Source organism: Engystomops pustulosus, chromosome 6, assembly GCF_040894005.1.
Source record: "Engystomops pustulosus chromosome 6, aEngPut4.maternal, whole genome shotgun sequence".
NCBI classification, from domain to species: domain Eukaryota; kingdom Metazoa; phylum Chordata; class Amphibia; order Anura; family Leptodactylidae; genus Engystomops; species Engystomops pustulosus.
This window is the reverse complement of record NC_092416.1, coordinates 179,811,754-179,830,116: the sequence shown is the minus strand read 5'-3', so window position 1 is coordinate 179,830,116 and position 18,363 is coordinate 179,811,754. Positions and strand designations below refer to the sequence as shown.

Below are 18,363 nucleotides of genomic sequence, written 5' to 3'. Positions count from 1 at the left end.
AGTCCACAAATATAATGTCACCTAATAAAAACCAACAGGACGTCCACAACAACCTGACAACTTACTATTTAGGCATCTGAGACTATGGGGGTCATTTACTAAGGGGCCGATTCGCGTTTTCCCGACGTGTTACCCGAATATTTCCGATTTGCGCCGATCATCGCTGTATTGCCCCGGGATTTTTGCGCACGCGATCGGATTGTGGCGCATCGGCGCAGGCATGCATGCGACGGAAATCGGGGGGGGGGGGGGTTCGTGGCGGAACGAAAACCCGACGGATTCGGAAAAACTGCTGCATTTAAAAAAAAAAAGTGTTGCGGGGCTTGCACTTACATTCACTCAGCCCGGCTCGGTGTATTCCAGTGCGTTGCGGGGGAACTTCAGCGCAGCAGCGCCACCTGGTGGACGTCAGAGGAACTGCCTTAATAAATCCCGGCCGGACCCGAATCCAGCGCAGAGAACGCGCCGCTGGATCGCGAATGGACCGGGTAAGTAAATCTGCCCCAATGTCTTCTTTTTGATTGGGGCAACGTCTCATTCACCGTTATTGAGGATCCTGTGGTTTGTTAAGCGCAAACTTTTTAGATGTTATTCAAGTTAAAGGGATTTTCCCAGTAGGATATTAATCCTCCACCCACAGTTTTCGACTTCCAGGACCACAACCCCTCCTTATCCCTATGATAGCGACATTTGGACTAGGGCTAGCTGCATACAACTAAATCCAGTCTCATATAGATATAGATGGAATGTAAGCGGTAACATTCCCCAATATGTGTATCACCCTATTTCTCCTGGTTCCCTCCTTAAAAATGGCCTCTCATAATAACTGTATTTGTAGTGTACAATATCTGCCAAATTGCCTCAGAGCTGGGCCAAAGATACTCACAATTTACTTCAATTTCTTCAAAATTTGAATTTGATAGTTTTGTGGTTGGTGATGTGATTTTTCACTACAGGGCGGGGACCCTGAAAGCCTCCACACCCCTCCAGAGCCGCAGAACTAAACAGGATGAACAAGGCTGAAGGTGGTTTGGTGTCTGACAATATTTTGCACACAGATGGTTATCTCCTCATTTACCTCTCTCGAGGACTGAAGAAAAAAACAAAACAAAATGTAGCTTAAAAAACACACAAGACAACAGAGATACCTTAAAGGGCACCTGTCATCAGGTCTGTGTCACTAGTCCTGTCACCACTACCTGTTGGAGCAGCTCACAAGGATCCCATCCCAGCCTTTATCTAGTTATTTCATACATTAATCATTATAAAATCATCTATTCTTTATCATGTAAATGAGGCTGGTCACATGGTCAGAGGCAGTGATGTCACCCCTGTTACCCCTCCCCTCTCCTCCCCATGCTCATGTCTGTGTGTAATGTATAGTAAAGCATTGCTAGTGTGTGTGCTGCATCTGCTGACATTCTGCATCCTCCTAATATACAGAGACACAGACATCAGCTACACAAGTACCTGACATGTTCTGCTATAACATGGCTGCCTGGAGCTGCTGTATATCTCACATACATACACACAGGCTGCAGGGGGCGTGGCCACCAGCACCAGGAAGCACATCATTATACAGGCTGTCAGTCAAGCACTGGGGGTGTGGCTGTGCCTCCCACTCATGAATAGAGTGGACAGCTTGAATATGCTAATGCTTCATTGGACATTTCATAGGTCATTTGCATACAGCTTTAGGACCTCATCGCTTAGGTTTACAGGCATGTAGAGGGACAATGAAGGGATAGAGGCAATGCTCTCTAATGGCAGTTTATGAAAATATATTTAGTTTAGGGGGTTATTTTGCCTGACGGGTTCTCTTTAAAGGAGTTTTCAGGGACTATAATTTTGATTGTTATTGTCTAGGTCATCAATGTCAACACCCCGACCCGGCTGATGAGGGAGATTACAGTGTTCAGATGAGCACTTGCCCATCATATATTATACTGTATAGTGGCTGTGATTGGTATTGCAGCTCAACTTCATTAACTTAAAAGACATCTATCACCAGATCAAGGATTGTAAACCAAGCGCACTGACATACTGGTGTGCGCCCCCTATGGCAGGATCTGCTGATCTTTAAGCTTCTTATACCCTTGTTTTTAAGAAAAAAGGGTTTTAAAAATTATGCAAATTAACCAGAGGGGCTCCAGGCTCCATTAACTCCTATGGCGTCTGGAGCCCCTCAGGCTCTTTTGCATAATTTTAAAAGCCTTTTTTTGTAAAAACCAGGGCATAAGAAGCTAAAAAAAAGCGCAGATCCCACCAGAGGGGGTGCACACCAGTATGTCAGTGTGCTTGGTTTACAATCCTTGATCTGTTAATAGGACTGGGCCATGTTTCCAATATGTTTCCAACACTTCAAACAGCCGATCGATTATCTCATGTGAGACTCCAAAGGATCTGACGTTCAGTAGCAGGTCACTACTATTCTGGTATTAGCATCTAATGGTCTTGGTGAATCTAATTCTAGACTTTAGACACAATTTTCCATCCACTTTTAGAATCTTGAAAACGTTAGAGGGACATTCCAGTCTATTTCTTATCACCTTTTTCTTTTTATAGAATTCTGTAGAATTAGAGGGGTTCTTGCTTCTTAAAACACTCTAAAATGTGATCATTATCTCTCCACCCTGCAAAAAATTCTATAAACATATTCTGCACATTGAAAAGTATATATCTCAGCACTATCCCAATACTGTTACTGGACTGATATGGGTAATAGATGTGCTACCGGCAGATTACAGGTGTCTATCTGTAATAATGCAGAACTATCAAGAAGAAAAATGAAGCCGAGCACCTATCTATACTCCATTAACGATATAAGTATGTATAGTATTAAACATATTTAATATTAAAACATCGTGTTTCAAAATGTAACATTGCCCAAAATATTATTCTCATATGACATAAAAATACAATATACCGTATATACTATATGTTTTAGATCTCAGGCTGGGCAAAAAAATGGGTTAGAGAAGCACTGAAGGGCCCAGGTGCACACTTCTCCCCACGAGTGATTTGAAACGTATAAAAACTGTGTATAAAAATATTTGACAATTGGAGGTATGTCCGTGGAGAACGCTAAAGAATCCTGAATGTGCAATTGATGGGTAGCTGTCGGTGTGGTTGTTGGGGTCCAAATACAAGCGACTGTGAATATGATCCGGAATAATGACAGTCTATATGTGTCGTAAGCTTATATAAAAATGGCGACTGGTGGTTGAAGACTTGTGCAAGCCTAAATTACGTGTGAAGACAATGCAAGATACTGGTATTGCACTTGGATTTTACATTTGAAATTCAAGACAGGGAAGCAGCACTCTGTGAAATATTAAAGGGCACCTACCACCACAAATCTACCTATAAAGGTAGATTGGGTGGTAGGTGGATCAATGGGACGTGAGGATAGCCCTTTTAAGGGCTAATCCTCACGTCCCTGCACTTTTTTGATAACTTTTATTACACATATATTCAAATTTACTTATGCGGCTACTGGGGCGTGGAGTAGCCGCATCTGAGGTTACACGAGGCGGCTACTCCACGCCCCGGTAGCCACTTTACCCCTCCTACTCACCCATCTTCGGCGCGCAGCTCTGCGTAGCTGCGCGCCCTCGTCCGGCAATCCTGCCGTCTGCGCATGCGCAGAAGAGCAGGCCCGCGCCTGTTTCGGAGCAGTGACCGCGCAGGCGTGGAGTAGCCGCCTCGTGTAACCTCAGATGCGGCTACTCCACGCCCCAGTAGCCGCATAAGTAAATTTGAATATATGTGTAATAAAAGTTATCAAAAAAGTGTGGGGACGTGAGGATTAGCCCTTAAAAGGGCTATCCTCACGTCCCATTGATCCACCTACCACCCAATCTACCTTTATAGGTAGATTTGTGGTGGTAGGTTTCCTTTAAATGTTTTATTTCGCCAGTGGGCAGATGCAACGTTTCAGCTGTCTCTATGCAGCCATTTTCAAGCATGCTTGAAAATGGTTGCATAGAGACAGCTGAAACGTTGCATCTGCCCACTGGCGAAATAAAACATTGAATATTTCACAGAGTGCTGCTTCCCTGTCTTGAATTTCGGTTATTCCTGGGATTTGGAGTTAGATCCTTGTGAAGCCTGCACCCACCACGAATTTCAATTCGTTTTTCATTGTGCTGCTCCCCTTACTCCTTCTCTTTAGGTTGGATTTTATATTTGATTTTTATACAGGCTTGTACTTTCTATCGAGAGGTAAACATCAAGTATTGCACTCACAGTTTCGCCACAGTAATATTGAAGGGTTCCTGAAACCAGCCGCCACAGACGTTGCATGTGGGAGCGATCGTCTTGGCTCGGCGTTCTGTGGGCCGTTGTGCGCATGCGGGAGACCGCTGTGCCTGGTGGGATTGCATCTCCCAGTGGTCCAAGCCAACAGCAACCTCCGTTTGCCGTTGGTGTGGACCACTGGGAGACACATCGGTTGGGACACGGAAGATACAATCCCACCAGGCACAGCGGTCTCCCGCATGCGCACAACGGCCCACAGAACGCCGAGCCAAGACGATCGCTCCCACATGCAATGTCTGTGGCGGCTTCAGGAACCCTTCAATATTAGTGTGGCGAAACTGTGAGTGCAATACTTGATGTTTACTTCTCGATAGAAAGTACAAGCCTGTATAAGAATCAAATCCAAGTGCAATACCAGTATCTTGTATTGTCTTCACACGTAATTTAGGCTTGCACAAGTCTTCAACCACCAGTCGCCATTTTTATATAAGCTTACGACACATATAGACTGTCACTATTCCGGATCATATTCACAGTCGCTTGTATTTGGACACCAACAACCACACCGACAGCTACCCATCAATTGTCCATTCAGGATTCTTTAGCGTTCTCCACGGACATACCTCCAATTGTCAAATATTTTTATACACAGTTTTTATACGTTTCAAATCACTTGTGGGGAGAAGTGTGCACTTGGGCCCTTCAGTACTTCTCTAACCCCTTTTTTTGCCCAGCCTGAGATCTAAAACATATAGTATATATATTGTATATTTATGTCATATGAGAATAATATTTTGTGCAATGTTACATTTTGAAACACAATGTTTCAATATTGAATATGTTTAATACTATACATACTTAGTATAGATAGGTGCTGGGCTTTATTTTTCTTCTTGATATTCTGCACATTGTACACAACTACAAATCCTGTGTTTTCCCCTAAGATTTACAGCGGGCAGGCGGTGCCCAGATCCGGCAGACCTGGCGATGTGCCCGCTCCCGGGGATCCTGTCATTCAAGGGGTCAGTATGAATGGGTCTGTTCAGACAAGGAATATAAAGCCACTTGACCCACCGTCAGGCTGAACTTGGTTATTGTATAAAGCACGGGAAAGGGAAGCCTCATACAGGGAGAAGGAAGGCTTCATTTCCTATTGCTATTAGCTTCATGCAGGAAGGAAAAGTAATAGAGCGCAGACTTCATATAATTACATGTAAACTGTGCCGCGCCTATATCTACGTATATGCTGTGCGTACCCAAGAAATGTGTAGGGAACACATCGAAAAATGGATGCTACAGTATATTATATCAGATTATACAGACATTGCTAAACACAATTTGAAATTACCCTAATTTCCCCACACATGACAGACTTATCTTGACAGATAAGGACGGTGGTGGATGCTGCAAGGGTTTACCAGGTAAAGTATGGTTTAATAAAAAGCTGTTGAAGGAGCCTAACCCTTAAAAGAGTGGTACTCCTCCATCTCTGCTCCATCACCACTTTACATCAAGCTTGAGAGAATGAGCCAGAGTTATCTGCAAGGAACAGAGGTGCCCTGATAGCGGTACATGTGGTAGTAGCCGTGCCGAGTGTGCATGTCTTTAAGTGAGTAGGAAGGAATTGCTGCGTGCTGACGTGCATCATGAGCTTGAGGCTGCATTCACACGTGGCGTTAACACATGTGTTTTGAAACGCATCAGAACAGCTGAAGAGAGGAGATTTGCCTAATTACATTACTGTCAACAATGCGTTAATGCATGTGTTTATTAACACAATTTGTTTTGTAAACGCAATGTTGACAGCAATGTAATTAGGCAAATATCCTCTGCTCTGCTGTTCTGATGCGTTTCATGCCACGGGTGAAGGCGGCCTCATACGACACACAACCCACACACAACTTTGTCCATGTCGCTAGCATGTTTGTTCCCCTTTCCATCTGTTCGGCCTTTACAGACGACAACTTGTTTGTTTTGCACAATTAGATAAGAAAAAGGGAAGTTGTCGGGAAGTTGTATCTTACGTTACACTGGGAATTTACAGTGCAGGATAATTCCCCATTCATAGATTCGAGTCACTGGTTGATTTCCTGGTATTAGGAGACTATCGATGTTTATGTATGTAGTTGAACCATATTTATAAACTTTGTTCAGGCTTTTTAGCTGATCACTCCTTGTATTTTACCTATTTTATAAACATTTAGTCATTGGGACATAATGGGGGGGGGGGCTGGGTGCTGAGACACCCACTTACTTGTTACTTGCCATGCACTGCAGAGGGGCAGCATTGTTTCTGTCCATTGATGTAGGGAGGGAAGGACTGAATCGCCCTCAAAGGATCCTCTAATAGGCCCAGGATCTGATTTATTATAATGGTCCTTCAAGGTCCAGCAGAGGACTGGAATCACTCGACACTGGGGCAGGAAATCTTCCATCAAAATCCATCATGATAAACCAGGAGCACTGGTACATCAGCTCCATGTGGGAGCACGGTGGCTGAGTGGTTAGCACTACAGCCTTGCAGCGCTGGGGACCTGGGTTCATGTCCCAGGGTCAACATCTGCAAAGAGTAGGTATGCTCTGTCAATGTTTGTGTGGGTTTCCTCCCACACTTCAAAATATACAAGTAGGTTGATCAGAGCCCCATTGGGGACAGGGACTGATATGAAAAGTTCTGTGAAGCACTGCGTAATCTGTTTGTAATATATAAATAAAGGAATTATAATTATTATCATAGAGATGAAATGGGTAGCCCGGCCATGCAAGACCGGCTGCTCCGTCTATCTCGGTGACAGTCGAGGGGTCTGACAGGGATACATCGGACCCCATGTTCTTGTGATTTGTGGGGGTCTCACCACCGATGTGTCGTGGGAAAACCCTTTTAAGGTACATTTCACAATTACAGATAATGGGGCACATTTACTTACCCGGTCCAGTAGCGATCCAGCAGCACGTTCTCTGACGAGGATGTCCAGCAGGTGTCGCTGCTGCGCTGAAGTCCCCCGGAGTTCACCTGCTTCATCCCGCTGTATGTGAGTGATGATTTTGCAACACAAATTCTTTCTTAAATTCCGTGGTTCTTCTGAATCCGTCGGGTTGACCTACGGCCACGCCCCCCCCCCCCCATTTCTGTCGCGTGAAAGGTGGCGCCCATACACCAAAATCCGATCACGTGCGCCAAAATCCCGGGGCAATTCAGGGCAAATCGGAAATCGTCGGGAAATTGCGCGATTCGGACCCTTAGTAAATGAGCCCCAATGAGATCTTATTAATGGCCGCAGGTCCTGTAAAGATGAAGGATGGGCCCACAACATCATCTTTATTTGAGTATTCGGACCCTCCCCATCAAACATATTCCATATGACATATTAGACAATATGACATGAAATACGTTTGCAAAATTTTACATAGTCTCAACAGAATTTCAAAGAATAGCTGAAAAAGCGCTCCCCTGTGACGATTGTTTCATGAATTTGCTCCAGAAAGTCGAGGCTCAAATATAAAGCTTCCTGTAATAACCTTGATAACTTGTTGTTGGTAAACTTTACACTACTTTACTAATTCGTCAAACATTTTCCCTGGTGATCTGCTGAGGATTTTGATGGCTGCAGATCTAATGCTATAATAGTGTCAGGCTCTTGTTGTGAGGCCGGCGTTACAATGTCACATTGTATCTCCTCTCTCTCAGGACATGCCTTAAAATGCAGAACACATCCTGCACCGAGGACAGGATTCAGCATGCTCTGGAGCGCTGTCTGCACGGGCTCAGCAAAACACCGGGATCTTCCTCCTCATGGACAGGTGAGACCCCAGGAAAGTATCTGCTACAGGAATATCATTGTATAGAGATAAGTGTATGATATGAGGAGATCTACAGCCACACATGAAGTTTTGCTACGGTTCATCTCTGTAGTTGGTCTGTGCTGCCATCTCTGTTGTAAACTGGTATTGCATATAGAAGGGGTTGTCAAATATTAGAAACAAAATTTGTCTTTTTTTTCCCCACCTTACAGCACCCCCGTTATCCATAGCCGGTGATTTGTTATTCGTATGGGCAGTGAATTGTTATTTATCTAACCCCCTTATTAACCCATTCATTTTATTTTTCCTTTATTTATGCTGTTTAATGTGCAGTATAAATGACACGTTATCTTTATTCTGCAGATCGGTTAAATTGTAGTGATAAAAAATGTATTGAGTTTTTGTCTATCAAAAATAAATACCTAAAAAATGTTTAACTTTTAAACTTTTTTTATTACTTATGCCTAGAGAGATGTGTTTGTTCTTGTTTCTTGCAGAATGAGCTGTAGATTTTATCTGTACTATCTTGGAGTACACATTCCCTTTTTATTAGTTTTAATCCATTTTTTGGGGAAACAGGATGCAACAGAAGATTTTTTCTATTTTTATATATTATTTATATTTTTTAATATTTTTATAAATTGGACATTGCCACCCAAAAGTTTTAAAATCCAAATGTCTCAGACGCCCAAAGAAATGTTGTCTGGGGTTATAATTGTAAAATATACATTTCCGACTTACATACAAATTCAACTTATGAACAAGCCTACAGAACCTCTCTTGTACGTAACCCAGGGACTGCGTGTATATGTAAAATTCGAGATGTGGATTTAATTGTTTCCAATTTGGACTTTATGGGGGTCATTTACTAAGGGCCCGATTCGGGTTTTCCCGACGTGTTACCCGAATATTTCCGATTTGTGCCGATTTTCCCTGAATTGCCCCGGGATTTGGTGCACGCGATCGGATTGTGGCGCATCGGCGCTGGCATGCACGCGACAGAAATCGGGGGGCGTGGCCGAACGAAAACCCGACGGATTCGGAAAAACCGCCGCATTTAAAACAAAAAATGTGTCGCGAAAATTGCACTTACCTTCACTAGGTATTGGCCGGTGAATTTCAGGGCATTCCAGCGCGCCTCCAGGGAACTTCAGCGCAGCAGCGACACCTGGTGGACGTCGGAGGAACTACCTTAGTGAATCCCGGCCGGACCCGAATCCACCGCAGAGAATGCGCCGCTGGATCGCGAACGGACCGGGTAAGTAAATCTGCCCCTATGTTTTCTATTTCCATATGTAAAATAGGAAAAGGAGGGAATTAATATTGTAACATTATTTGTTTTTTTAAATAATTCAATTAAAGGGGTTGTCACTTTCAACAAATAATTGATACGGTTTGTGTAAGGAATAATTAAACAATTTTCCAATATACTCTCAATTCCTCACTGCATTCAAGATCTCTGCTTGCTGCCCTTCCATCACTGTTTAGATTTTAGGACTGCTTTCCATAAGCATTTGCATGTAATTGTGTGTTGTAACTTACCTTGCACACCATGGGACTTGTCTGTTCTGCAGACTCTTCAGCTTTCAGTCCCCACCTTTATGCTTATGTACAGCTGCTCCTTCACAGAGCTCACAGCCTGGTCAGCTGACATCAGTGGGGGAGGGAGGAGCTGTACAGGAGAACAAAGGTGGAGGCTGAGAGCTGAGGAGTCTGCAGAACAGACAAGACATGTTGTTTTTTGAAATGCATCCAAACAAAAGCCCAACCCCTGGGACTACACAGAGGATTATGTCAGGGTGCAAGCTAAGTTATAACACACAATGATATCGTAATGCAAATGCTTATAGAAGGCAAAAAGGCATCTGTTCACTGCAGCTGTAATCGGCTTCTGCAACCTGTCTTTAGTGAAAATGAGGTCCCTGGTGACAGGTTCCCTTTAAATGACTAGAAATCAAATATTTCATTTGTAACTCAATCAAAACCGAATAGTTTTTAGAAATCTTCTTTTCAGGCAGTATTGTTATATCAATCAGTGAGAACGTAAACCAATCTACAATAAGCTACAGTGTTTTCCTTAGTCATGAACATTGTTATTTTGCAGCTGGGCTTTGTCTGAATTATTGGAGTTTGGAGGAGCTGGTGAATCGCGAGCCGGCTAATCACATTATACTGGCTGAGAAAATCCTGGACAGGACGAGACAGGTGAGACACAACTTTATGTTATAGGATGGGACTCTGTGCACTGACCTTATGCCATATATGAGCTGTACTGCAGACCATCAGCTGTAGAGAGGAACGGGGTATAAGAGGTATAACAATCTATAGGTATAAGGGGAGCTGTCCTATTGCATCTATAAATACATGTAATTATACGTATGTTAATCCACCTGCTATAAGTCAGGTGCAGATTTTCCTCTGAGGCTGCTGGGAACCTACAGTCAATGAAGAAAACTTATGTGTCTAACATCTGCACAGGGAATGGAAATTGCAGGGGAAGAGACATTGCTTCCTGAGTTTACTCTCTTGTCCACATCTTGGCGGGTAACAATGAGCCCAACAGGACAAACAAGAAGGAGCGAGCAGGAAGAAGGTCCTTGTTCCCAAACTTTACCCTCACAACAAAACGATGTGGAGGTCATTAATCAGGACAGGTGACAAGAACGATCCCCCAGAGCCACCACATGACCTGCCCCTACACAATGGGCCATGGCAGTCGCCGTATTTCTTTCCCCTATTATCCCTGGATGTTTACTTGGATTGTCATTTTTAGCTGCCTCGTTTCAATTCCTGACGTCAAAATGAAATGTACGCGTTTTTTACGGAAACGGGACAGACGAGTCGCAGCTTCATTATGTAGGAAGCATCAATATCCATGGTTATTAGATCTTAGAAACACAAAATGTGGGATTGAAGTGGCTCGGGGATTCTCATACTTCTTATATGTAATAATGTTTATTGATTTATTCTATTTTATAGTTTTTTAAACTTGTAAAACAAAAAGATGTGCTTTCAATGTATTATAGGGTTAAGTGCAGGTAGAAAGGCAATCGGTGTCTCCCCAGTACTGTGTAACATCACTAAAATGTAATACTTATAGTACTTTAGTCTCATTGCTGGTACTATCACTGATCAGATACTATTAAGGGGGTTTCTGAGGACATGGCTCCCCCACTCCATATGCCTGGCACCCCCGCCCACTGACAACCACCCCCCGCCTATTTGCAAATGGGTGCCGGGTGCTGCGGTTTTCATTTGATTTAATCAGTAGCTGCTCATAGGGAAACATTTTCTAAAATATATATATATTTAAATATTTTGCAGGCCCAGGATAACTGCGAGTATGAGCTCCTCACTCCTCTGGCGTTGATGTTCCACTTTGCTGTTCTCCTGGTAAGTGATGCGGTTATATGAGGAGCTGCAGAACTTCACTCCTGAATTGGAATCCCAAGGGCAACAATTGCATAGGAGTTTGCACATTCTCCCCCCCCCCCCCTCCCCCCCCATCCCCATAGCACTGATACTTATAGGGGGAGTAAGATATAACAACATTGTTAAAGTGCTGCAGTGTATGTAGGTGTTAGGTAGGTAGAATAGCACTGAAACTGATAGGGGCAGTAACTAATAACATCAGTAAAGTGCTGCAATATAGGTAAGTGTTAGGTAGGTAGAATAGCACTGATACTGATAGGGGGAGTAAGATATAATAACATCAGTAAAGTGCTGCAATATAGGTAAGTGTTAGGTAGGTAGAATTGCACTGATACTGATAGGGGCAGTAACTTATAACATCAGTAAAGTGCTGCAGTGTATGTAGGTGTTAGGTAGGTAGAATAGCACTGATACTGATAGGGGGAGTAAGATATAATAACATCAGTAAAGTGCTGCAATATAGGTAAGTGTTAGGTAGGTAGAATTGCACTGATACTGATAGGGGCAGTAACTTATAACATCAGTAAAGTGCTGCAGTATAGGTAAGTGTTAGGTAGGTAGAATAGCACTGATACTGATAGGGGGAGTAACTTATAACATCAGTAAAGTGCTGCAGTATAGGTAAGTGTTAGGTAGGTAGAATAGCACTGAAACTGATAGGGGGAGTAAGATATAATAACATCAGTAAAGTGCTGCAATATAGGTAAGTGTTAGGTAGGTAGAATAGCACTGATACTGATAGGGGGAGTAAGATATAATAACATCAGTAAAGTGCTGCAATATAGGTAAGTGTTAGGTAGGTAGAATAGCACTGATACTGATAGGGGGAGTAACTTATAACATCAGTAAAGTGCTGCAGTATAGGTAAGTGTTAGGTAGGTAGAATAGCACTGAAACTGATAGGGGGAGTAAGATATAATAACATCAGTAAAGTGCTGCAATATAGGTAAGTGTTAGGTAGGTAGAATAGCACTGATACTGATAGGGGGAGTAAGATATAATAACATCAGTAAAGTGCTGCAGTATAGGTAAGTGTTAGGTAGGTAGAATAGCACTGATACTGATAGGGGCAGTAACTAATAACATCAGTAAAGTGCTGCAGTGTATGTAGGTGTTAGGTAGGTAGAATAGCACTGATACTGATAGGAGCAGTAAGATATAATAACATCAGTAAAGTGCTGCAGTATAGGTAAGTGTTAGGTAGGTAGAATAGCACTGATACTGATAGGGGGAGTAAGATATAATAACATCAGTAAAGTGCTGCAGTATAGGTAAGTGTTAGGTAGGTAGAATAGCACTGATACTGATAGGGGGAGTAACTAATAACATCAGTAAAGTGCTGCAGTGTATGTAGGTGTTAGGTAGGTAGAATAGCACTGATACTGATAGGGGGAGTAAGATATAATAACATCAGTAAAGTGCTGCAATATAGGTAAGTGTTAGGTAGGTAGAATAGCACTGATACTGATAGGGGGAGTAAGATATAATAACATCAGTAAAGTGCTGCAGTATAGGTAAGTGTTAGGTAGGTAGAATAGCACTGATACTGATAGGGGCAGTAACTAATAACATCAGTAAAGTGCTGCAGTGTATGTAGGTGTTAGGTAGGTAGAATAGCACTGATACTGATAGGAGCAGTAAGATATAATAACATCAGTAAAGTGCTGCAGTATAGGTAAGTGTTAGGTAGGTAGAATAGCACTGATACTGATAGGGGGAGTAAGATATAATAACATCAGTAAAGTGCTGCAGTATAGGTAAGTGTTAGGTAGGTAGAATAGCACTGATACTGATAGGGGGAGTAACTAATAACATCAGTAAAGTGCTGCAGTATATGTAAGTGTTACAGTAGGTAAAAGAAATAATACCAATTACAGGCTAAGTAAGGGTAAATCACATGTACAGATGGTGCCACCTACTGGTCATGAAATTAGAACAAACTATAATGACAAACGAAAAATGCCAAAAACAAATAGAAACATAATAAAACATTGACTGTTCCTCCTGCCCTTCTGATTGTATGAAATATTTAGCAATAATGTGATAATATTTTGGCACTACTACTTATTGTAGGCCCCCTGGATCCCTAAACATTGCGACCTTCTATCTAAAGCCTTTGAGACGTTCCATGTCTTCCTCACGTGGCCGGCTCCGTATTGTGACATCTACCAGGAGCTGCTAAGCTTTATCAGTGATGAGCAGAAAGTTCCAGGTACGGATATAATATTCCTATATCCATGGGGCCTTATTCACTGTCACACTATGGACACGTCACCAATGTTGTTTGCTTTGCTAGGAATCACCTACCAGCGCCTGGTGCGGGCAGAACAAGGTCTCCTGACTAAATCGTCTGTGCCCAGCATTGTGTGAGTATGAGAAGGATCGTCATGTATGATGGAGGCCTTGGACTGTCTACATGACTGTATTCATGATACCAGGAACTTTTGTGCATAACTTATACACATTTACTATGTGACTTTTGGTACCAAATCCTCTATGGGTAGATTCACTTGTAGTGTTTTTGGGCCGGAATTTTCTGATAGAAAACTCTTGCAATAAGTCACTTGTTGTTTTGTTGTCAAAGGGAACCTACCAACACGATTCTACCTATAAAGGTAGAACAGGTGGTAGGTTCATGTAAGGAACATGAGGATAGCCCTTTTTAGAGCTAATCCTCACGTCCCCGCTTTTTTAAAAAAAATCTTTAATACCCCAATATGTAAATTCCCGGAGCAGCAGCTTTGGAGTAGCTCCGGAGCAGTGGCCACACAGCCGCGGGCCGGCCATTCTGCCCATGCGCAGAACACAGGCTTCTCGGACAAGGTCACGCAGCTAAGAGGAGCTGTGTGCCGAAGATCTCAGGGTAGGAGGACAAAAGAGGCTAGTGGGGCATGGAGTAGTCGTGTCGCGTAGCCTCATGTCTGGCTACTCCACGCCCCAGCGGTGCGTTCTCCGACGCCGATCCGGGTTCTGCCGCGATTCACTAAGGTCTTGCGCCCGATGTCCACTAGGTGTCGCTGCTGCACTGAAGTCCGTCGTAATTCACCTCCTCCGTCTCGGTGTATGTGAGTGCTATTTTTGTGACACAATTTTTTTTTTAATTCTGCGGTTTTTCCGAATCCGTCGGGTTTTCCGACGGCCATGCCAACGATTTCTGTCGCGTGACGCGCGATGGCCAATTCGGTGCAAATCAGAAAAATTTGGGAAACCCGCCAGAAAAATGTGATTCGGACCCTTAGTAAATGTGCCCCATAGTGTTCAAGTGATTGAGTCAACAGCCTAGGATCCAGAAGTATAAGAAGATGAATAAGTGTTAGTGTAAGGTCTAAAAGTTTTTGGTTTTCATCTAGGACGGTGCTCCTGATCAACCCCGCTGAGCTCCCGAAAGAGTTTCTGTCAGTCGCTGAACGTTTAAGAAACACAGAGCAAACCTCTCAGGACACTTACATTACCCTCATCCAGCATCTGTACCAAGCCAACCTGGGACCTTCCGCCCAAATAACAGACATAAAAGATAAACTCAAGGTAAATTGGCCCTTATTGGGTTGAATATTATATCATGACTTAAAGGGGTATTCTCATCTGGGCATTCACATTCAGTTTCATTAATCTGACATACGTAAACATTTCTTCAATTAGATGTTATTAAAAAAAATGTTCCTGTGTGAAGATAATTTCTCATAAATGTAGTTATGTTGTCCCTTAGTAACCAGATGGCTTCCTCAGATACGACCACCTCTGTTGGAGTGATTGCACAAAGAAACAAATTGTTTTTGTATATGAAATGTCCGGGAGTTACTACATGTCGCGCAGCCGTCCTATGGTAATAATTGCTGAATCCAGGTGGTCAGACAGGACTCTATAGCGCAACCGCTGCCAGAGTGTGACGTGGTCGTATCCGAGGAACCTATGTGGTTTCTAAGGGACAACATGGCTACATTTATAAGAAATTATCTTCACATAGGAACATTTTTTTAATTAACATCCAATTGAAGAAATGTTTACATAAGGCAAATGAATTTATTTAAATGTAAATGCCCAGATGGGAAAACCCCATTAAATTAAACGCAAAAAGAACCAAAAGGACCAACGCACAGCCCCAAATCCCATGATGAAATATTTAATTTGACAGTTATCCCAATTGCTGACTTTTTATTTATTTTTTTCATCTTTTCAGTCCAAGACAGCGGAGGAACTTGAATCGATCTTTGAAGATTTGACAGAGAATGTAGAACAAGCCATCAATGACAGAGACCCAACGAAAACTAGGGAGTGGTTAATAGACAAGTTGCAAGAGATTGGGAAAGAAGCTGATTTTCTGCAGGATAAAAAAGGTAAGAAGTTTCATTGCGTCTGAGCAACGATACATTTACACATTTAGATTTCTACATCCAACACAAAAAAGGAGTGGATAGAAATAGAGGGGTTGTGCCATAACATGCATTTATCCTTAGTGTAGTGTATCTGATCATTGGGGATACAACTTCTAGGATCTCCAGTAATCAGGAGATGTGACTTCTAGGATCTCCAGTAATGAGGAGATATGACTTCTAGGATCTCCAGTAATCAGGAGATATGACTTCTAGGATCTCCAGGAATCGGGAGATATGACTTCTAGGATCTCCAGTAATCAGGAGATATGACTTCTAGGATCTCCAGTAATCAGGAGATATGACTTCTAGGATCTCCAGTAATCAGGAGATATGACTTCTAGGATCTCCAGTAATCAGGAGATATGACTTCTAGGATCTCCAGGAATCGGGAGATATGACTTCTAGGATCTCCAGTAATCAGGAGATATGACTTCTAGGATCTCCAGTAATCAGGAGATATGACTTCTAGGATCTCCAGTAATCAGGAGATGTGACTTCTAGGATCTCCAGTAATCAGGAGATGTGACTTCTAGGATCTCCAGTAATTAGGAGATATGACTTCTAGGATCTCCAGTAATGAGGAGATGTGACTTCTAGGATCTCCAGTAATCAGGAGATATGACTTCTAGGATCTCCAGTAATCGGGAGATATGACTTCTAGGATCTCCAGTAATCGGGAGATATGACTTCTAGGATCTCCAGTAATCGGGAGATATGACTTCTAGGATCTCCACTAATCAGGAGATATGACTTCTAGGATCTCCAGTAATCGGGAGATATGACTTCTAGGATCTCCAGTAATCGGGAGATATGACTTCTAGGATCTCCAGTAATCAGGAGATATGACTTCTAGGATCTCCAGTAATCAGGAGATATGACTTCTAGGATCTCCAGTAATCAGGAGATATGACTTCTAGGATCTCCAGTAATCAGGAGATATGACTTCTGGGATCTCCAGTAATCAGGAGATATGACTTCTAGGATCTCCAGTAATCGGGAGATATGACTTCTAGGATCTCCAGTAATCAGGAGATATGACTTCTAGGATCTCCAGTAATCAGGAGATATGACTTCTAGGATCTCCAGTAATCAGGAGATATGACTTCTAGGATCTCCAGTAATCAGGAGATATGACTTCTATGATCTCCAGTAATCGGGAGATATGACTTCTAGGATCTCCAGTAATCAGGAGATATGACTTCTATGATCTCCAGTAATCAGGAGTTATGACTTCTAGGATCTCCAGTAATCAGGAGATATGACTTCTAGGATCTCCACTAATCAGGAGATATGACTTCTAGGATCTCCAGTAATCAGGAGATATGACTTCTAGGATCTCCAGTAATCAGGAGATATGACTTCTGGGATCTCCAGTAATCAGGAGATATGACTTCTAGGATCTCCAGTAATCGGGAGATATGACTTCTAGGATCTCCAGTAATCAGGAGATATGACTTCTAGGATCTCCAGTAATCAGGAGATATGACTTCTAGGATCTCCAGTAATCAGGAGATATGACTTCTAGGATCTCCAGTAATCAGGAGATATGACTTCTATGATCTCCAGTAATCGGGAGATATGACTTCTAGGATCTCCAGTAATCAGGAGATATGACTTCTATGATCTCCAGTAATCAGGAGTTATGACTTCTAGGATCTCCAGTAATCAGGAGATATGACTTCTAGGATCTCCACTAATCAGGAGATATGACTTCTAGGATCTCCAGTAATCAGGAGATATGACTTCTAGGATCTCCACTAATCAGGAGATATGACTTCTAGGATCTCCAGTAATCGGGAGATATGACTTCTAGGATCTCCAGTAATCGGGAGATATGACTTCTAGGATCTCCAGTAATCGGGAGATATGACTTCTAGGATCTCCAGTAATCAGGAGATATGACTTCTAGGATCTCCAGTAATCGGGAGATATGACTTCTAGGATCTCCAGTAATCAGGAGATATGACTTCTAGGATCTCCAGTAATCAGGAGATATGACTTCTAGGATCTCCAGTAATCAGGAGATATGACTTCTAGGATCTCCAGTAATCAGGAGATATGACTTCTAGGATCTCCAGTAATCAGGAGATATGACTTCTAGGATCTCCAGTAATCAGGAGATATGACTTCTAGGATCTCCAGTAATCAGGAGATATGACTTCTAGGATCTCCAGTAATCAGGAGATATGACTTCTAGGATCTCCAGTAATCAGGAGATATGACTTCTAGGATCTCCAGTAATCAGGAGATATGACTTCTAGGATCTCCAGTAATCGGGAGATATGACTTCTAGGATCTCCAGTAATCGGGAGATATGACTTCTAGGATCTCCAGTAATCAGGAGATATGACTTCTAGGATCTCCAGTAATCAGGAGATATGACTTCTAGGATCTCCAGTAATCAGGAGATATGACTTCTAGGATCTCCAGTAATCGGGAGATATGACTTCTAGGATCTCCAGTAATCAGGAGATATGACTTCTAGGATCTCCAGTAA

At 42.6% G+C, this 18,363-nt stretch overlaps 2 protein-coding genes across 5 annotated transcripts in view; one reads left to right on the top strand and one right to left on the bottom strand.

Moving 5' to 3' along the window:
• NTN1 (netrin 1) overlaps positions 1 to 18,363 on the bottom strand; it is a 249,596-nt gene that overhangs the window by 154,774 nt on the left and 76,459 nt on the right. The window lies entirely within an intron of this gene.
• Positions 1 to 18,363, top strand: part of PIK3R5 (phosphoinositide-3-kinase regulatory subunit 5) — a 61,398-nt gene that overhangs the window by 31,642 nt on the left and 11,393 nt on the right. For both annotated transcript variants that reach the window (XM_072112611.1, XM_072112612.1), the window contains exons 2-8: positions 7,949 to 8,061; positions 10,166 to 10,266; positions 11,386 to 11,454; positions 13,567 to 13,705; positions 13,790 to 13,859; positions 14,844 to 15,018; positions 15,671 to 15,827. In XM_072112611.1, coding sequence (XP_071968712.1) covers positions 7,962 to 8,061; positions 10,166 to 10,266; positions 11,386 to 11,454; positions 13,567 to 13,705; positions 13,790 to 13,859; positions 14,844 to 15,018; positions 15,671 to 15,827 — 811 coding nt within the window. In that variant the 5' untranslated portion in view covers positions 7,949 to 7,961. The remainder of the gene's footprint in view (positions 1 to 7,948; positions 8,062 to 10,165; positions 10,267 to 11,385; positions 11,455 to 13,566; positions 13,706 to 13,789; positions 13,860 to 14,843; positions 15,019 to 15,670; positions 15,828 to 18,363) is intronic.